Source organism: Pongo abelii, chromosome 20 (genome assembly GCF_028885655.2).
Source record: "Pongo abelii isolate AG06213 chromosome 20, NHGRI_mPonAbe1-v2.0_pri, whole genome shotgun sequence".
Classification (NCBI taxonomy): domain Eukaryota; kingdom Metazoa; phylum Chordata; class Mammalia; order Primates; family Hominidae; genus Pongo; species Pongo abelii.
Window position 1 is genome coordinate 19884996 of NC_072005.2, and position 18785 is coordinate 19903780.

The window sequence follows — 18785 nt, forward strand, 5'->3', positions numbered from 1 at the left end:
AAATGTGAAACAGACCTTAGAAATATGGGGGTGCTTGTTAAACTAGAAAATATGCACTGAATTCTCTGGGCAGGGACAAGTCCATGTTCAAGTGCTGAAAGTGCTGGAGGGTTTCACCAACATCACACGGCCTGTGGGGAGGGTGCTGGGACCTTCCTCAGTGACCCTCTGTCCCTGAGCCCCCAGCAAACACCGTGTGGCGCAGACGAGGTGGAGGCAGGGCTTTTTAAAATCTCAGATGCTGCTTTATTTACCAAAGGTGCTGGCTTGGGGCTGGTTCTGCTGGCCAAGCCAGCGGATGGCTGTGGGGGTCCCAGCTCAGTCTTCCAAGGGCGAGACTGTACAGCCTTGCTGTGGGGGGTTGGGGGCAGGGTTCCCTCCCGGGGCCCTGGTGGGGTTCCCGCCCAGCGGCAGCCAGGGTGGGCAGTGGGTACCAGCACTGCCATCTCAGGAAGGCACTTTCAGCTTCGGGGTCCCCAGGAAGAACTGCAGGACGCGGTCGGCCAGGAGCGCCAGGCAGAAGTCCAGGAGCAGGACCTGGGCGATGACCAGCTTGAACTGTCGGGGCAGGGAGGGATGGTGAGCTGGAGACCTGCAGCCCAGCCCAGGGTCACCGCCATAGGAGGGACCCATCAAGCTGAGCCCCAGGGTCACCTCCACAAGGCCACTGACCTCCACAGGGATGTCCACGAGGCCAAACTGGCTGTTGAAGTCGGGCGAGGAGCCGAGGAGCAGGCCAATGATGGCCAGGAGTGAAACTGCCAGACTCCACACCAGGGGCTTGTTCTCGGGCAGGCTCTCCATGAAGGGCGGGCCCTGTGGGGATGAGGGACAGATGGCTACATGGGGTGGGGCTGGGTGGGCAGACAGGGGATGTTCAGGCGGGTCCCAGGCCTTACTTTGTAGTTGATGGCGAAGGTGGCCATCTGCATGGCCATGGCCATGATGTAGACGGTGCTGTTGACCAGGCTTGGCTCAAACTCCTTGTACAAGTCCACGAACTGCTCCTGCCTGCAAGGACACATGGGAGTCAGGGCCCCCTCTCCTGCTCCGGCTCACACACACTCTGTGGCTTCCTGCTGCCCTGGCAGAGCTAGGGCTCTGCCTGGCCTAGTGCCCCTCCCTGGACACCCTGGACAACCCCCAGGCTCTCCTGCTGATGTCTGTGGAGTCGTCATCCTGCTACTCTCAGCTGCAGGGACATCACCTCCTCCAAGGCAGCACTTACTTCTCGGGGCTCCGGGCCTGGGCCTCACGGTACAGGTAGACAAGGCTCAGGAAGTGCACAAAGAACTGGAGCATGACAGTGAGGATGGTGTACAGGTTGAAGATGTTGGGCAGGGGCCGTTCTCGGGAGAGGGTCTTGAGGGGCTGCAGCAGCAAGGCGGGTGGGGGAGTCAGGATCTGGCTCACTCGGGGCCACCCTGCCCACACAGCAGGCAGTAACATCTGCCTCCCGGGAGACCTTGTGTAGAGCCACCACCAAATCCTGGGGGATTCCATGAGTCGGCACCAGTCCCCGGAGCCCTACCTGCCTCTCACCCCTGAGCCCAGGGCTGCCTCCCTGGCCCTGGCTCTGCCATCCAGGCTCCCCGTGGCAGCCACAGGGGCCTGAGAATCATGAAGCAGATCCTGCCCTTCCTGGAGCCCACGGGACAGGCACAGTCCCGCCCAGCCAATCTCCCACCCCCTCCAGCCACTGGGGCCTCCCTGCGTCAGCCCACGCCTGTTTGGGGCCTTTGCGTCCAGTTCCCGGCCGCTGGCTCCCCTGGTTCTTTACGCCTTGGCCTGAGTGTCGGTGTCACACAGGCCTCCCCAGCTGTCCACTAGCCTGTCCTGTGTAGCCTATGACCCACTTAGTTGTTTTTTTACCCTCTTGATGATTGTTCCTTGCTTGTGGGGCTCTGTGAGGCCCACTCCTGGAACCCCTGCCTGTGGACAGGTGTGGACCCCAAGCTGTGCCACCTGGAGGGGTCTGGGAGCCTCAGTCCGCAACTGCCCTGCCGGCATTTCCTGAGCCATCCCAGCTACAGCCCCCACCTCTGGGGCCCTGGGTCCTGTAACTTGGGGATGACAATTCCCGTGCCTATATCAGCCTGGCCCTGGCAGGCCCATGCATCCCTGGCCTTCCAGCACCTCTGGGGCCCACCTTGGAACGGGAGATGAAGAGGAAGCAGCCGGCCAGCAGCAGCCCCTGTAGGGTGGCCTGGAAGTCACTGAACTTGACCCCCTCCAGGTAGAGGACGCTCTGGCTGTAGGCCAGGATGAGGGCATTGAGCGCCAGGATCTTGAACATCTGTAGCGTGGTCACCAGCGTGCAGCGGCCCTGCTTGATCACGTGGCAGACTGCAGGGTGGTGGGGAGGCAGGTGTGGGTGTGGGTAGGGGTGCCAAGGGGGAACGAAGGGAGGGGGAGCGGGGGCAGGCAACTCACTGCACTGGATGGACGAGAGCTTGGAGGTGAAGGGTGCTGCGATGCTGGCATCCCCCAGTTTCACAATGGGCGTGCTCTCGTCCTCGAGGTCTCGCAGCACCTGGCTCAGGCGGTCCTGCAGGGTAGGCAGCAGGCTGTCAGCCCTGGCCAGGATGGGGTGCAGCACCTCCCCTCTTGGGACTCACCCTCTGGGAGGTTGGCTGCTCCTCAGAGGGAGGGAGCCCCGACCGCTGCTTGGCTGTCCTGGAGGTGGCTCTGATGCCACTGTTGCTCAGGGTTGGGCTGTCCCGGGGCCGCCGTCGCCGATCAACAACCCGCTCAGGGGCGTTGGCCAAGAGCGCCACACCTGGGGGGCAGGAGGGTGTCAGACCCGGAGGAGCGGGCTCCACGGAGGGGAAGATTGCTGGCTTCAGAGCCACTGGTCCTGAAGTTCCCCAACTGGCTCCCGTGAGGACAGTTCCCAGACTTCCCCATTTCACCTGACACCCTAAGGAGACCTGAGAGTGCCCGTGTTGCTTTCTACAAACTACTTTAAGAAAACAAACCACCAACAACAAACCGCCAAAACAAATGCAATGAAAAAACACACAACAAGAGATGGGTCAAAACTAAACTCATTTTGGCCGAGCGCAGTGGCTCACACCTGTTATCTCAGCACTTTGGGAGGCTGAGGTGGGCGGATCACCTGAGGTCAGGAGTTTGAGACCAGCCTGGCTGATATGGTGAAACCCCATCTCTACTAAAAATACAAAAATTAGCCAGGGGTGGTGGTATGTGCCTGTAATTCCAGCTACTCAGGAGGCTGAGGCAGGAGAATCGCTTGAATCCGGGAGGCGGAGGTTGCAGTGAGATGAGATCACACCACCGCACTCCAGCCTGGGCGACAGAGCGAGACAGTCTCAAAACAAAAACAAAACAAAAAAACCTAAACTGATTTCAAAAGAAACAGCCAAGGAGCATGATTCTAGGAGGCAAACAACACTCAATAAATGCTTTAGTAGATAAAAGCAGATAAATATTGGAAAAGCAAAAAAAAACAATGTAAGATTGATCTTTAAAGTTCAATTTAACACCTGTGTTCTTGCCAAAAAAAAAAAAAAAGAAAAAAAAGGCCAGGTGAGGTGGCTCACGCCTGTAATCCCAGCACTTTGGGAGGCCAATGCAGGCGCATCACCTGAAGTCAGGAGTTTGAGACCAGCCTGGCCAACATGGTGAAACCCTGTCTCTACTAAAAATACAAAAATTAGATGGGCATGGTGGCTGGTGCCTGTAATCCTAGCTACTTGGGAGGCTGAAGGAGGAGAATTGCTTGAACCCGGGAAGTAGAAGTTGCAGTGAGCTGAGACCGTGCTATTGCACTCCAGCCTGGGCAACAAGAGAGAAACTCTGTCTCAATTAAAAAAATAAATAAATTAAAAAAAAAAAAAAAGGGTTCGGCGGCATGCAGTGGTTCACACCTGTAATCCTAGCACTTTGGGAGGCCAAGGCGGGTGGATCACTTGAGGTCAGGAGTTGGAGACCATCCTGGCCAACATGGTGAAACCCCATCTCTACTAAAAATACAAAAGTTAGCCGGGCATGGTGGCACGTGCCTGTAATCCCAGCTATTTGGGAGGCTGAGGCAGGAGAATCGCTTGAACCCAGGAGGTGGAGGTTGCAGTGAGCCCAGATCGCGCCACTGTACTCCAGCCTGGGCGACAGAGCAAGGCTCCGTCATAAAAAAAAAAAAAAAAAAAAAAAAAGACAGGGTCTTGCACTGTCACTTAGATTAGAGTGGATCACACCACTGCCTTGAACTCCCAGACTCAAGTGATCCTCCCGCCTCAGCCTCCCAAAGCACTGGGATTCCAGGCAGGAGCCACAGTGCTCAGCCATCTGTGTGCTTTTGACAGAGATCTGGGGCTATGAACCATCTTCATGGCTTCAGCTCTGGGTTTTCTGAGTCACTCTCCCAACTTGTTGCCTCTCTCCTGGCCTCTGGCCTCCACCCTGCTCTGTTCCTGGGATATTCACATCCCTTCCTGCCCTCGAAGCCCCTGACCTTGCCACCCCCTCCCATCCCCTGCATGCTTCCTCACAGGAATTAGTGCCCCCATGGCTGTCACCAAGGGCCGGGTCTGTCTTTCTAGCTCAGTGACATGTCCTCAACACCTCGTCCACAAAGGAACCACCCTAGCCCACAGCACTCACCCACATCAGCGTGCTTCAGGGCGCCCACGTCGTTGGTGCCATCCCCACACATGAGGGTCACGTAGCCCAGCTCCTTCAGGCTGGTGATGACAAACTCCTGTGTGGGCGGAGACAGGCTGAGCAGGGGCTGCGTGCCTACGTCTGTACCCCTGACCCCTAGGGCTGTGCACATACCTTCTGCTTGGGGGCCACACGGGCAAACACCTGCACGTGGGGGATGAGACGGAGCAGCTGCTGGGGGTCGGTGGCCTGCAGGTGGGCCAAGCCGTCGCCTGTGAGGCACAGTGCGTACTCCAGGGCCAGTGCCTTTGGGGAACCCCGGGCCAGGGGCAGCACGATGCTGCCGTCAATGGAGCGCCACTTGCACTGCCGGCCTGCGGGCAGCACCTAGGGTTAGGGCTGGGGGATTGGCTGCCCGGGCTCAGAAGCACCCTCCCTCCACTCGGACCCCAGCACTGGCCAGTCTCTCCTCTCTGGAGCCCGCACCTCCCTACCCACCCAGGTGACCCCCAGCCCTTCTCTGGGGACTCCAGAAAGAATGTCCCTCAGGTGTGCAGGGTGGAACCAAGAGCCTGGGGCCTGAGCTACTTGCCTGAGAGCATGGGACACAGCCAGATTAGAACCTAGGCAGTCTGACCCCAGCTAAGCCATGCCCCCACCTCATGCAAGGCCCCCCAACCTGAAACACACAGAAGGAGGCTATTGCACTCTCCTTGGGAAACCCCACACCAGGCCCTCACCTCATTTATCCCTGCGCCCTTGGCCTCTCTGAAATCCTGTTTTCTCAGGGCTGGACCCCCTCCCCACTCTGACAGGACCCCTGAGTTCTCAACGTCTTCTTGCTCCACTTCCCCCCTTTCTTGCTGGCTGGCCCTGGGTTGGATGCTGGGCGCTGAGGATGGCCAAGGGCGGCCCACCAGCCCTCCTGGCACTGGCCTGCTCACCCTGGACCATCTCAAGCTGAAGGGCAGCACACCTCCACCTGGCTTGTGCTGCAGCTGTTGCTAGACCAGCTTCGCTTGTCAACAGTCCTGTTCATCTGCTCCATGCCACCTGCCCACAATCCCCAGGCCCTGGAAGACCCCGGTAGCTGGGGCTGGGACAGGGGGAGGCCTGGGACCAACAGAACAGAGGGAGGGCAGGGACCAAGTCCTCTGAGAGGTGGCCTGGAGGTTCTGGAAGCTGCTCTGGCCCAGACCTGTGAATGTTTGCTGCCAGCAGCCCTGTGGCAACACTGCTCCATGTGGTTCTTCTTAGGGCCCTGTCAACACTCATGCAGTTCCTGAACTGCATGTGCCCACGGGGGCTTCACCTCTAGCCCTGGGGCAGGTATCTGGTAAGCCCCACACCTCTAGCTGGGAGGGGCTGGGTCTCTATGTCTGCCTCTTCATCAATCTGAATCCAGGGCATTGCTCAAAGAGGTCACCGGGGAGAGGTTGGAGCCTTGAGCTCTAGAGTCAGGCTGTCTGGATTCCAATCCTTAGCCATGGGGACATCAAGTGACCTGGGCAAGTGGGTTCACTTCTGAGCCTCTGTCCCTTCTCTACAAAGCAGGGGCCCCGAGAGCTGACCCAGCCAGCTTCCTCCTCTGTGGTGTGGGGAAGGCAAGCCACCCACTGTGGTGCAGGATGGGGTGGAGGAACCAACGCAGTACCACGCATAGAGTGCTCCGCCTGGGGTCTGGTCAGGCTGAGCACTGGGCAAACTGTGCCATCAACTGTGGCTGAGGATGCCAGCAGTCCCTGTGCTCGGGAAGGGAGCACTCGGTACATGGGCAGCTTGCCAGGCCAAAGAGGGTGTGAAATGAGGATGACGCTGAGGATGGGGAGTAAGCGTGGTAGGAGCAGTATCTGCCCATGAGTGCACAGGAAACCCGAGCTGGCAGTCAGACTATCGCCTAATTATGGTAAATAAACACCTACATGCCGCACATCCTGGGACCTGTGACCCAGTGAACGCTCACATGCTGTCCGAGGTGCCCAGTGGGCCAGGGCTGTGATTAGTGGTGCCAACGTGGTGCCAGGCATTTGAAGACACTCTGCTGCTGAGGCCTGGCACACAGGTGGGCTGTTGCGATGGGAGCTGTTCTTGGACTCAGGGTCCCCCTTCCCCACTGTGGGCCGGGCTAGGGCCTCACCTTTCTCAGAGGGAGGCTGCAGGATCAGCGTGTGGGCCTTTTCAATGAAGTGCAGCTCCTGGGCCACGTGGCATGCAGTGAGCGGGTTGTCTCCCGTGATCATGACCACCTTGGGGAAAGAGGGGCAGAGGCTCAGCAGGGCACCCTGGGGCCAAGCTCTAGGCCAGAGACAAGGCTGCCAAGTCTCCTTCTAAGGCAGGCCACAGTGGGAGATCCTGGGCCTCTAACCGAGATGCTGAATGGGCTTCCAAGGGCCACAATCCACCCCCACCCAGGTCATTTTACACAAATGACACGTGTATGTGTGTGCTTCTGAAGACACCCTTAGCTTGGATTTGCAATACAAATGAACAACCTGCCCCTGAGGTGGACCCTCTTGGCTTGGTAGCTGCCCATGGGGGTAATATTTCAGCAAAGAGGAGGATGGGACCATGACCTCTGGGCTTGGTGGGGACTAATCACATCACCCATCTGACCCAGAGCCATCATCCTCTGAGACGGTTCACTCACCCCTTATACCCTAAAAGACACCCTAAGTCCCAAAATAGAAAACACAAGCCACCAGAAGCCACCAGGACAGGCAGACAGTGCCCCCCACCCAACTCCCCAGCCTCAGCTTCCTTCTCTCCAGGATGGCGGTGGATCGGGGAAGTGGAGAGAAGCGCCCCTATCTTTCCATGATGCGGGGGGTGAAGGGAGTGGTCTGTGGAGGTGAGAGGAGCCAGCACAGGCGGGTCCCAAAGTGTTCTTGGGCCAGCGGCAACGTTAGCACCTGAGCTATGATCTTGCTCAGCCAAAACATGCAGCCTGTGAGACCTGGGTGCCCACCCCAACCACGAAGCTGTAATTGTCATCTCCTCGCCTCTATTTCCCATGCAGAGGGTGGAGCTGAGCACCGTCCCATACCCGGTGGGACGCATTCTGGATCTCCCGGATCACGGCCTTGGAGTCGGCCTTGAGCGGGCAGGAGACCACAATGAAGCCGACGAACTTGAGGCTGCACTCCAGGGCCTCCCGCTTGACCTCCCGGGCCTGTGGATAGACAGGGGCACCCTCACCATCTGTCCCTCCCTCTGCCCACACTCTGCATTTCCTCAGCTCTGACCATGCGCTGGGGGCCAGGGGGACGATGGAAGGCCCTGTTCCCGTAGTGGGCACATGCGAGGGTTGGGAGGGGAGAAATGCCAGGAGGGTACCAGGCACGCTCGAGGGGTGGGATCTGGCAGTGACCGGGTGGTCTGGGTCCCCTGAATGTGGCTCTATGTCCTGCTTGCAGACATGGGCACATCACAGAGTCCCTTGTGGCTCAGCTTCTGAGTCAATGAAGTGGGGACTCTCCCGATAATGCTGGAGTTTAGCCATGAACTCTTACTCACTGGGGCTCCACCACATACCAGAGACTGGGCACAGACCCCTGGCCTTAGGGAGCTCACACTGCACCAGGGGAGACGCATGATCAAGAAAGTCACAGAAATCGGAGTGCTGAGTGCCACGAGAGAGGAGGTGAGAACGGAATCCAGAGAGGGTGGAAAGGCCTCAGAAGTGGTCACTATGAAGGTGATGAGGACCTGTGTCACTGGGAAGGGGGCTCCAGGTGCAGGAACAGGGCAGAGCACGCAGGCTGTGAGCTGTGGCCTGGGCTCTGCACACAGCACTGCAACCTGAGGCTAAATTCTGGAAGGATCCGCAGCTGTAGGGTGCAAGCAGAACGAACGAGAGCCCAGGAAGAAGCCAAGCGGCAGATGTGCCGGTGGTGGAGGCGGAAGGTGGGCTTTGTGGAGGGTGGATGGGTGAGAGGGCTGAGGATGCCACCAAGCCCTGCCCAAGACCAGGGCAGAAGAGTAGAGCTAGGGACACACCAGGACTGGGGCAGGTAAGCCCTGCGTGTGCTCTGCATGAGCCAGGACTGGATGGGTCCCCACAGCAGCGGACAGACTGAGTGCCATTTGGAGTCTCCAAAGGTAGAAGCTGGAGGCGGGGCAAGGAGGACAAAATCACAACCATTCAACCTGGCACTGTGGGACACAGGAGGTGACTCAGGGAGGAGCTGACGGGCCAGGCACATGGTGAAGGCGGGGGGAGCCTGGGCCCGTACCTGCTGGTGAGTGAGGTGTCCCAGCTCCTTGTACCCCAGCGCAAGGACGCGGGCTCCTTCCCGGGAGATCTCGGTGTGGATGTGGTGGTAGTCGGGCGGGCACTGGGAGAACTGCAGGGAATGCAGGGGGATGTCACGGGCTGCCCCGCACCCCTACCCCTTGCCCCAGGCTGGGGCCAGCTCACCATGGAGTGCAGGGTTTCGGGGGCCCCCTTCACGGCCGCGATGTAGCAGAGGTCGGTGGAGCCCAGCTTCTCATACGAGGCAAGCACGGACATTCGCTTCAGGGCACTGGCAAAATGAAAGCGCTGGTGAATTTTCAGCCCCTGAGTTTTAATACTTCGGGGGAATACTTTCTCATCTGGAAACAAATAAGTACGAGTCCTGAGGGGCTTTGCTCCAAAGAGGCAGCCAAGCCCCCACCTCTCACCCCGGCCTCCCCCACCTCCCCCCTGCCTCCCCCAGGGCCTGATCGGGGGCTCTGGGCTACAGCAGGGGTTGGTCCAGAGCTGGAAGACCTGGGCTTGGAGGACCCTGGCACTGTGGCTTCGGCCAGGGCAGGGCAGATTCCAACCCAGAGGAACACCTAAGGACGTGGCCTGTCCTGGGTCTAAAGTGAGCCTCTGGCCACCCACCTCGGGGAGCATCAGAGCTGTAGGCCTGCCTGTCCCCAAGATCCTCTGAGGGGTGCAGCCCACCTGCCTAGGGCTGTGAGAGCCAATGGTTCCCCCTTGCTGGGCCTGAGGACCCAGCCCCTCACCTTTGGTCAGCGTCCAGTCCACGGCCGTCAGCATGGCCTTCTCTAGAGGATCACCCACGAGGGTGCCGTCGTCCAGCTGCATGAGCGAGTGGCACGAGGCCAGGGCCCGGTGTGTTTCTACAGGGATGCTGGACACTGGGGTCACCTCCTTCCCGTCTCTGCAAGGTCGGGGAACAGCTGGTTACAGAGTGCAGGCGGGTAGGGCGAAGCTGCATCTCCACCAGCGGAAAGACCTCCGAGGCCATTCATTCTGTGCCTGTCACTGGGGGGCTTGGGCGCCAACTGGGTCTTTGTGAGACCCGCACCTGCTTCACAGATGCCCCCAGAAGCCAGGCATTGTGCCTGGGGGTCATGTGGTCTCATGGCTGGTGTGTGATGTTCCAGGCCTGAGCTGAGCCCCTGTGCCGCTACCATGGCTGACACCCAGGACTTTGTGGGGAGCCCCTGGAAATGAACTCCTGAGGCAGGGCCTCTGACGGGCCCTCACTGCAAGGGCTTGGGGTGGATGGGCCACCTGTCTCTCGACTTCCCAGAAACCCCATCTGGGTGACCTTTGCTGCAGGGCCCCTGACGCTTACCTCAGCCCGGCCACACCGCGCACCACCAGGCTGTCACTGGTCAAGGTCCCCGTCTTGTCAAAGCAGCACACCTCGACCTTGCCAGCAAAGGGGATCCGGAAGGGCTCTGTGCAGTACATGTCTAGGGGCGGGAGTGAGGTCAGGGGTCCTGCTTGGCCCCAGCCCACTTGGCACCCTACCCCATTTGACACACTCACAGAGCTTGGCCAGGGCAATGAGGGAGGTGTTGACGGCCAGGGACAGCTCGATGGGCAGCTCAGGAGGCACGACCGAGGTGAGGATCAGGGTGCACTCCAGAAACAGCTTGTAGCGGTTCCGGCTGGGGTCCTTGGTACCTGTGGAGACAGGGCCTGCCAGCCTGGAGCCTCGGAGGGCGGGCGCAGGGGACCACAGAGGCCGTGGCGTTTACCTTCAATCCATACATAGGCGGCTGCAGCGATGGCAAACACCAGGAGGAAGAGGATGAAGATGAAGGTCTCCAGGTTGTTCGCAGTCACCCTCTTGACCCCGAAGAGGATGGTGCGCAGCAGCTTGCCCTGGAAGAATGGAGGGACAGCCTTTCTGCTGTGTGGACTCCCTCCAGCAGCTCAGGCCTGAGTGCGTGGGCCTGGTCTTGGGGTAGCCTCTGCACCCTGGCCCAGGTCCAGGGCCGTGCTGCCAGAGTCAGCCCGTGGGGCAGATGTTCTGGGGTTGGAAAGGGCTGATACCTTGCCCTGGGGCCCGCCCTCCCCAGACCTGGCCCTGCACCTGGGATGTGTTGAATCCAGTCCGCAGGACGTAGGCCACACACCCGCTGTCAACCGCTGGGGAGAGAAGCAGAGTCACTGTCATGCCTGTCTCCTCGTCCTGACTCCCTCATGATCAAGCAGATGGGCAAAGGGGGTGGAAACCCAGATACCCCCAGACGCCCATGAGGCACCTACGCTTCAGGCCTGTGGTGGCTTTCTGTGGGGGGATGTGCTGCACCACTTTGGTGCCCCCGAAGATGACGTGTAGCCGGGAGTCAGCCTGGAGGTCCAGCACCCGGTCTGGGTTGAGGTCTTCGATGGGCTCCTGGGGAGGAAGATCGTGAATCTGGATGGCCAGGCCTACCTTGCTTCCTTCTCCATCTGAGTTCCTGGACAGCTGGACCTCGAGGCTGGAATGAGCCAGGGGGCTCCCCACCCGACCAGCACATCCCACCCAGTTCCCGGGTCCTCACCCTCACCCTGTCCTGTCTTCTCCCCATTGCACTCACAGTGCCTGCTCTCTGGGGCCTGCACTTGGCCTCGTCCGGGACTCACCCACTCTGGGCTGCTCCCAGTCCACCTTGGTCTGACATCCCAGGGCACCAATGTACCCTGGATGCCCTTGGCTCTCTCACCTCCTTCCTCGCCCCCACCACCCGGCTCCCCAGTCCACAGAGCTCATCTGTGCCCACACTGCCTCCTCCGCCTGTGCCTGAGGGGGATCCCCGCCACCCCCTGGGCCTCCACCTCCTGGCCTGTTTCCTCCTGAACAGCTTGAGGATCCCCATCCTCCACCAAGTACCTTCATCTGTGGCACAGACTCCCCTGTGAGCATGGCCTCGTCTACGATGCAGCGGCCTCGCAGCAGAAGCACGTCACACGGCACCAGGTTCTCCTGTGGGGAGCGGCCTGCAGGGCAGAGGCAGGAGGGTTGGCCAGAGGCCCTGAGGCTGGGGCTCCCACTGGGACTGAGCGGAACCCGGCCTCACCGATGGAGACGATGTCCCCCGGTACGATCTCATCACTGGCAACGGGCCTCCACTTGCGGCTTCGGTAGACCTGGGTGGGGCACGGGTGTCAGCACAGAAGCTGCACCTGTGCCGCAACCCCCACCTGGGTCTCCCCGGCAGCCACACCTGGATCATGTGGGGCTTGTTGCCCATCTTCCGGATCTCCGACATGTTCCGCATCTGCTGCTGCACCAGCGAGGCCTCGAACGCCACCAGCATGGATAGCGTGAAGACGCTGTAGTACCAGTACTCATCCAGGCACCAGAGCCCCACACAGAACACCTGTGGGATGCCAGCCCGTCTGTCCTTGCCCTACCCGCCCTGTTCCCATGAGCCCCTTCCACCCACTGGATCTGACACGTGAGGATGGGGAGAGGCTTCCAGGTTTAGAAGTGGTGGGCAGGCTTGATCTGGCTAGGAAAGCCCCAAGGGAAGAAATGGGGAGATGGGCCAGAGCTGCTGCCTTACCTGAAATACAAAGAAGGGGGCTGTGGCTCTCTCCTTGAAAAGCTCCGAGAAGTCAGGTACCACCATCTCGGCCCTGCAAGAGACCAGGCCCCATCCTGTTCCCAGGGCAAGGCCTCTGGGGTATGGAGTCTCCACCTGACCCCTCCAACCTGAGCATGGCAGGCTGCTCTCAAGAAACCAAGAGTCATATGTGGGTGTCGGGAGCCCTGGCGAGCTTCCAGATAGGAGGATCCATTTGACAGTGGCTCTCCCTCATCCTGGCTGCGCCTGGGGTAGACACGCTGCCCACCCACAGCCCTCGGCTCTGCATAAAACAGATGAAGCTCCCAAATCTGCAATATGCTCTTCCCGGCAGCCTGGGGCTGGTGTCAGACGAGAGCCCATCATCTGGTCGAGTGACGCAGCAAGTAGAGAAGGAGCCTCTGATTGAAGGATGGAGGCCCTGAAGCTACAGACAGCAGAAGACACTGAGACCCAGCCCCACCAAAGCTGAGATTTTCTACGATTCCTGAATTAAAGCCCCAGAATGGATCGAGTAGGGTGGTTCACGCCTGTAATCCCAGCACTTTGGGAGGCCGAGGCAGGAGAAGTGCTTGAGCCCAGGAGTCAGAGACTAGCCTGGGCAACACAGCGAGACCTTCTCTTTACAAAAAATTTAAAAATTATTGGGGGGTGGTGGTGTGTGCCTGTGGTCCCAGCTATTTGGGAGGCTGAGGCAGGACGAATGCTTGAGCCCAGGAGTTCTAGGCTGCAGTGAGCCATGATCACGCCACTGCACTCCAGCCTGGGTAACAGAGTGAGACCCTGTCTCCAAAAAAAAAAAACAAAGCTCGAGAATTCAAGGACTCGGGCCTAAGGGTGTGTTCTGCAGTACTCTGTGCCATGGTCCAATCTGATCAGGGCATCAGTCACGTCAATGAGGGTCATTCTCGCTCTGCCCTTTAACTGCATGGACGTCTTATGTATGGGATGTGAGAAGAGGAAACCAAAGAGCAACCCCGCTGCTATCAAACAATAAGCCCTTCCCTTGTATCTTGCTGGGTACCTTTGCGTGAGTAAGAACAGCATGAAAGGCAACGTAGTTGCCACAAGCCATTAATGTGACTGGCCAACCTTGGGGTAGGGGAAGTCGCTGAATGTTTCTTATAAATCCTTGTATTAGATTGATAGTTGAAGTCAACATATTTGTAATCTCTGAACAGTGATTAAGTCAGGAAAGAGCTCCCTAGGTGTTCTGTGGGTTTCCAGGTTGAGGACCATTGTAACAAGGCCATGACGGGGTTTGGAGCCCAGTTCTCCGGCTCCCAGCCACATGTCAGCATTTGCAGTTTTGGTGAAGATGAAGGCAGAGGGTGTGCACCACACATTGGCCATTGTGCTCAGTACAAAAGGGCAGACATGGTCACTGTCTTCATCACCATTCCTGAAGCACTGAGATGCGTAGACTCGAAACAGTGAGGACTGAAATGTTTAGGTTGGGTGCAGTGACTCATGCCTGTAATCCCAGCACTTTGCGATGTTGATTTAGGAGGACTGCTTGAGGCCAGGAGTTTGAGACAAGCCTGGGCAACATGGCAAGACCCCATCTCTACACAAATAAACAAACATTTTAAAAGAATTTAAAATGAAGCTGTTGCTGAGGAGGGGCCACAGGCTAGACTTCTGTGAAGAACCTTACACTCAAGGTCTCACACCCCAGAGCACGGGCTTCCAGCTGCAGACCCTCTGGGGTTCCTGCCAGCAGGCAAGTTCAGGGGAGACTGGACTTAGAGCATGTTGCTCAAACGGCATCACAGTCACCTGGGACATTTGGCTAAAATAGGGCAGATTTGGCCAGGTGTGGTGGCTCACGCCTGTAATCCCAGCACTTTGGGAGGCCAACATGGGAGGATCACCTGAGGTCAGGAGTTCAAGACCAGCCTGGCCAACATGGTGAAACCCCCGTCTCTACTAAAAATACAAAAATTAGCCAAGTGTGGTCGGCGGAGCCTATATTCCCAGCTACTTGGCAGGCTGAGGCAGGAGAATCGCTTGAACCGGGGAGGCGGAGGTTGGGGTGAGCTGAGACCGCGTCACTGCACTCCAGCCTGGGTGACAGAGCGAGACTCAGTCTCAAAAATAAAAAATAAAATAAAAATAAAATAATAGTAAATAAACAAACAAAAGGGCAGATGCCTCTGTCCCGCTTCCTAGGCACCCTGAATCAGGAGGGGAGCAGGACAGAAAGGCAAAGGTGCTACAGGCAAATCAAGGACTCACTTGTTGCTCCCAAATTTCTTCTCAGCAGCTCGGATCTCTGAGTCTTCCTGGAAGCCTCTGTTGCTCTGATAGTATGAGAAGGCGTTTCCCACAGGAAAGGCCACGGGGAGAAACTGCTTCTTCTCCAGGGCATCGTAGGAATACTTGATCTTCTGGAATTCGAAGGACAGCACCTCGAGCCCGTCTTCGCCCTGTGGTAGAAGGTGTGTTTGCCGCAGAGGCCCCTGACCTTGGGGTGTCAGTGCCTGGGAATCCCACTCAAGCCCCTCCTCCAGGAGCCCAGCAGGCAGTCCCTACCTCATTGCGGTGCAGGGCCACGAGCTCCGTGGAGCCATTGTTGGGGGTTGGCACCACCTTCACAAAGGTCGCTTTGCTGGGGTCGTACTCCTGACAGAGACAAAGAAAGCATTGTGGCTTAGCTCTTCTCAACCTACAGTTCCAACACCCCCCCCGGGAGGTTTTGGGTGCAGCACCTCTATGGGTATATTCTGAAATGCCACTGGGCTCTGGTGCTCTGTCACTCCCTCGTCTGTCATCAGGACAAAGGAGACCACCTTGCTGTGCCTCTGGTGCCACACTTAAAGCTGGGAGCACAAGGCTGGGCGCGGTGACTCACACCCATAATCCTAGCACTTTGGGAGGCCAAGGCTGGCAGATCACTTGAGGTCAGGAATTCGAGATCAGCCTGGCCAATGGGGCGAAACCCTGTCTCAACTAAAAATACAAAAATGAGCTGGACATGGTGGTGCACACCTGTAATCCCAGCTACTTATGAGGCTGAGGCAGGAGAATCCCTTGAACTGGGAGGCGGAGGTTGCAGTGAACTGAGATTGCAACACTGCACTCCAGCCTAGGTGACAGAGTAAGATCCTATCTCAATTAAAAAAAAAAACAAAAAAACCAGCCAGGTGCAGTGGCTCGCACCTGTAATCCCAGCACTTTGGGAGGCCGAGGTGGGCGGATCATGACGTCAGGAGATTGAGACCATCCTGGCTAACATGGTGAAACCCCATCTCTACTAAAAATACAAAAAATTAGCTGGGCGTGGTGGCAGGCGTCTGTAGCCCCAGCTACTTGGGAGGCTGAGGCAGGAGAATGGCGTGAACCCAGGAGGCAGAGCTTGCGGTGAGCTGAGATCGCGCCACTGCACTCCAGCCTGGGCGACAGAGCAGGACTCTGTCTCAATAAAAAGGCTGGCGCAGTGGCTCACGCCTGTAATCCCAGCACTTTGGGAGGCCGAGGCAGGGGGGATCACGAGGTCAGGAGTTTGAGACCAGCCTGGCCAATATGGTGAAACCCCGTCTCTATTAAAAATATAAAAATTAGCTGGGCATGATGGCAGGCACCCGTAGTCTCAGCTACTCGGGAGGCTGAGGCAGAACAATCACTTGAACCCGGGAGGTGGAGGTTGCAGTGAGCCGAGATTGTGCCACTGCACTCCAGCCTGGGCAACAGAGCCAGACTCCATCTCAAAAGCAAAAAAAAGAAAAGCCCCAAAAAACAAAACAAAAACAAAACAACAAAAAAAGCTGGGAAGCTGGCTGCACAGACAGCACCTAATGCCCAGGGCTCTGCTCTGCTGATGGTGACATGAGCTCAAATAGGAAGAACGCTGCCAGGCACCCACTCAGTATGTCCTCAATTCACATGAGCCAAGCCCCTGCCCCCATCACAGGCCCCCTGGCCTCGTGCTCAGCTCTGCCTCTTCCACCAACCCTGCTTACTACACTCCACAGCTCCACACGCATATGGGGCTCGACCGTGCCTCAGCAAAGGGCCTTGGCATGTGCTGTTTTCTCTGCCTGGAATACACATTCACACAGCTCCCTTGCTGCCTCAGGCTTTTGCTGAAACATCGCCTTCTCAGGAGCCCCTCCCTGGCTGCCCCATCTAAAGTTCCTGGCAATGTCCCATCCTGTCCTGATGTTAGATGTCATCTCTCTTTAGCATCAACTGCTGACTGTGAGTTCTCCCTCCCAGTAACACCATAAAGGCAGGGGGATTTGCCTGTTTTGTTCACTGCTGTTTCCCCAGCACCTAAGACACAGAAATGTTGAATGGAGCTCGTTCAGTGCTCCATGGATCCCATGAACTACATCCATCCCTCTGCGGCTCTGCTAGACCGAGCTGCATGGAGACGAGCTGCATGGAGATTGGGGGAGCACAATGATGACCCGCAGAAACAAAGTGCCACCGCACGGGTGGTTCATGAGCCTCCAAAGCAGGCAGCAAATAACAACAATCACATAACTACAAACGTGACATCACGGAAGAAAGGTACAAGAGGCTATACACCGTGATGGCCCCAGGGCGGGCACTTTGCAGATATCATCTCCACTTCTCACGATGGCACCCAGTAGGTGTTACGGTTCTCAGTTTACAGAAGGGGGAAACTGAATCTCAGAGAGCAGAAGCGGCCCTTTCTGAGACCTGAATCAAACCCAGATCCACCTCTCCTGGCTGATGGCTGTTCAGCTCCTCCCACTTCTCCATCCCTGGAGAGGAAGAGCTAAGCTGCTTAGCTGCAGGTCAAAAGGCAGCTGAAGTTTGAGCGGTGCCACAGTCCCCTTAACCCCTCCTTTATTTTGTCCCTCATGGTGTCTTTCATTGCACTACCTCAAAGCCACCAAGTTGAGCTCCTCCCCTGGGATAGATAAGTCTCTTTGAAGGACAGAACAGGTTCAGTCTCTCAGGAGAGGAGAATGAGGATTCTACCCACATTCAGAGCCAGCCAGGGTGGGGGGCTTCTGTCTTTCTGTAGCCTTTGATGCTGTTCCCTTTTCCTCTTCTTGAGGCAAACACACTCCTGGGATCAGAGGGGAAGCTTCCTGATATACCTCAGTGTCCATGGCTCCAAACCTGCTGGTGTCACCTGAGGCAGGCCCAGAGAGAGATGGCACAGTCACTGCTTCAGGCCCAGGGAAGCTCACAGTCACCAACTCCTCCGATGACACTTGGTCACTCAGAACTCTAAACTGTGGATCAGGAGCGCGACCTTGCTTGCTGTTGTATCCCGAGCAGAACTCACTATCACCACCCTCATTTTGCGGAAAGACATCGTGTAAGTGACTCGCTCATAAACACCTCTGCCTCTCTTCAACATTGTAATTAACTGCATTTCATGCTCCTTTCCATCACAGTATAGAAGACCACTAAGCACTGGACAGCAAGACTTGGTTCAGTCTAAGAACCAACTAAGCTTCATGGATGGGGGAAACCTATCCCAGTGGTCTCGCCTTACACTTTGAAAACCAAGGTAGGAGACAGATGAGACGAAAGGTAGGGCCGTTTCCAGAACAAGAGTAGTCGCTAATATGGGAAATACCATTAACAACTCCTACCTGACCTGGGCGACGTATGCTGGGCCCTGCGCTAAGCCTCTTACAAGTATTACATTACTGAATCTAAATGACCGTAACAGGGAAGACTTCAGAAAAAGGAAATAACACGCACCAGGCATGCACAGCAAGTCAGCAGCGGGGTCATGATTAAGCCTGCGCCAAAGTGTAGAGGGTGCCCCTGGGAACCCAGGCCAGGCAGATGGGTGGCCCAGGTCGCGATGGTGACCGAAAGGAAGGCCGCAGCTGGGACCCACGGCGAGGCCCGACCGTGCTGGGGGTCGGGCTCGCGCGTACACACTTACCGGGGTGCAGGTGAGCGCGCAATGCGCGTGCACAGACCAATGCCCCGAGAGGACAGTGAGCGCGTGCGCGAGGCAGATGGTGGCAAGCACGAGCAGCGCGGCTTCGGGGATCTGCACCCAACTGCTGCCCCAGCCCCAGCAGCCAGCGGCTGCGGCACCCAACCAGGCCGGGTAGAGCAGCCCGGCGAATGGCAGCACCGTGAGGCGCCGCAGCAGCGCCAACCGCCGGTACGGCCACACGGCAGCGACCAGCTCGTCACCGTTCGCTATGAGCGCCGGCCCGGCGGCAAGGAGCGCGCGCGGCTGCGGCCCGGGCTTGGGCTGCCTGTCAGGCCGGGCCCCGCAAGGCCGGACCCCGCAGGGCACCGCATTGCCCACCGCCGCCGCCGCTGCCGCCATCTTTCCTAGCGCCGCGCTCACTTCCGGGCAGAGGAACGACTCACTTCCGAAGTTTTACTTCCGGTAAGCCCTGAGCGCCGCCATG

General features: G+C 57.9%; 1 protein-coding gene across 3 annotated transcripts; it reads right to left on the reverse strand.

Moving 5' to 3' along the window:
- Positions 1-223: 223 nt before the first annotated feature.
- On the reverse strand, positions 224-18732 carry ATP13A1 (ATPase 13A1). Of its 3 annotated transcripts, none has more exons than XM_063719394.1 (26): positions 18112-18732; positions 14956-15045; positions 14659-14849; positions 12400-12472; positions 12058-12213; positions 11911-11980; positions 11724-11830; positions 11117-11246; positions 10941-10996; positions 10603-10729; positions 10391-10528; positions 10194-10314; positions 9616-9773; positions 9041-9216; positions 8856-8966; positions 7667-7792; positions 6761-6869; positions 4798-4997; positions 4624-4720; positions 2619-2779; positions 2434-2548; positions 2150-2346; positions 1229-1371; positions 900-1011; positions 673-816; positions 224-558 (listed from the first exon to the last, which is right to left on the reverse strand). In XM_063719394.1, exons 1-26 carry the CDS (start codon positions 18142-18144, stop codon positions 448-450), a joined length of 3252 nt encoding a protein of 1083 aa, XP_063575464.1. In that variant the 5' UTR covers positions 18145-18732; the 3' UTR covers positions 224-447. The 3 variants fall into 3 exon arrangements, with proteins under 3 accessions (XP_063575464.1, XP_024092587.1, XP_054394760.1); XM_024236819.3 differs by having other exon boundaries at positions 18302-18723; XM_054538785.2 differs by having other exon boundaries at positions 673-839; positions 18302-18700.
- Positions 18733-18785: the final 53 nt, after the last annotated feature.

What these genes read in the sequence shown, in the direction of transcription:
- ATP13A1 (XM_054538785.2), bottom strand. Translation starts at nt 18,700, where the DNA reads ATGGCGGCAGCGGCGGCGGCGGTGGGCAATGCGGTGCCCTGCGGGGTC. An exon ending in GCAGCCTCCCTCTGAGAAAG is followed by an intron (nt 4,998 to 6,760) that starts GTGAGGCCCTAG and finishes TGCTGCCCGCAG; the next exon opens with GCCGGCAGTGCAAGTGGCGC. An exon ending in GCTCTCGTCCATCCAGTGCA is followed by an intron (nt 2,347 to 2,433) that starts GTGAGTTGCCTG and finishes ACCACCCTGCAG; the next exon opens with TCTGCCACGTGATCAAGCAG.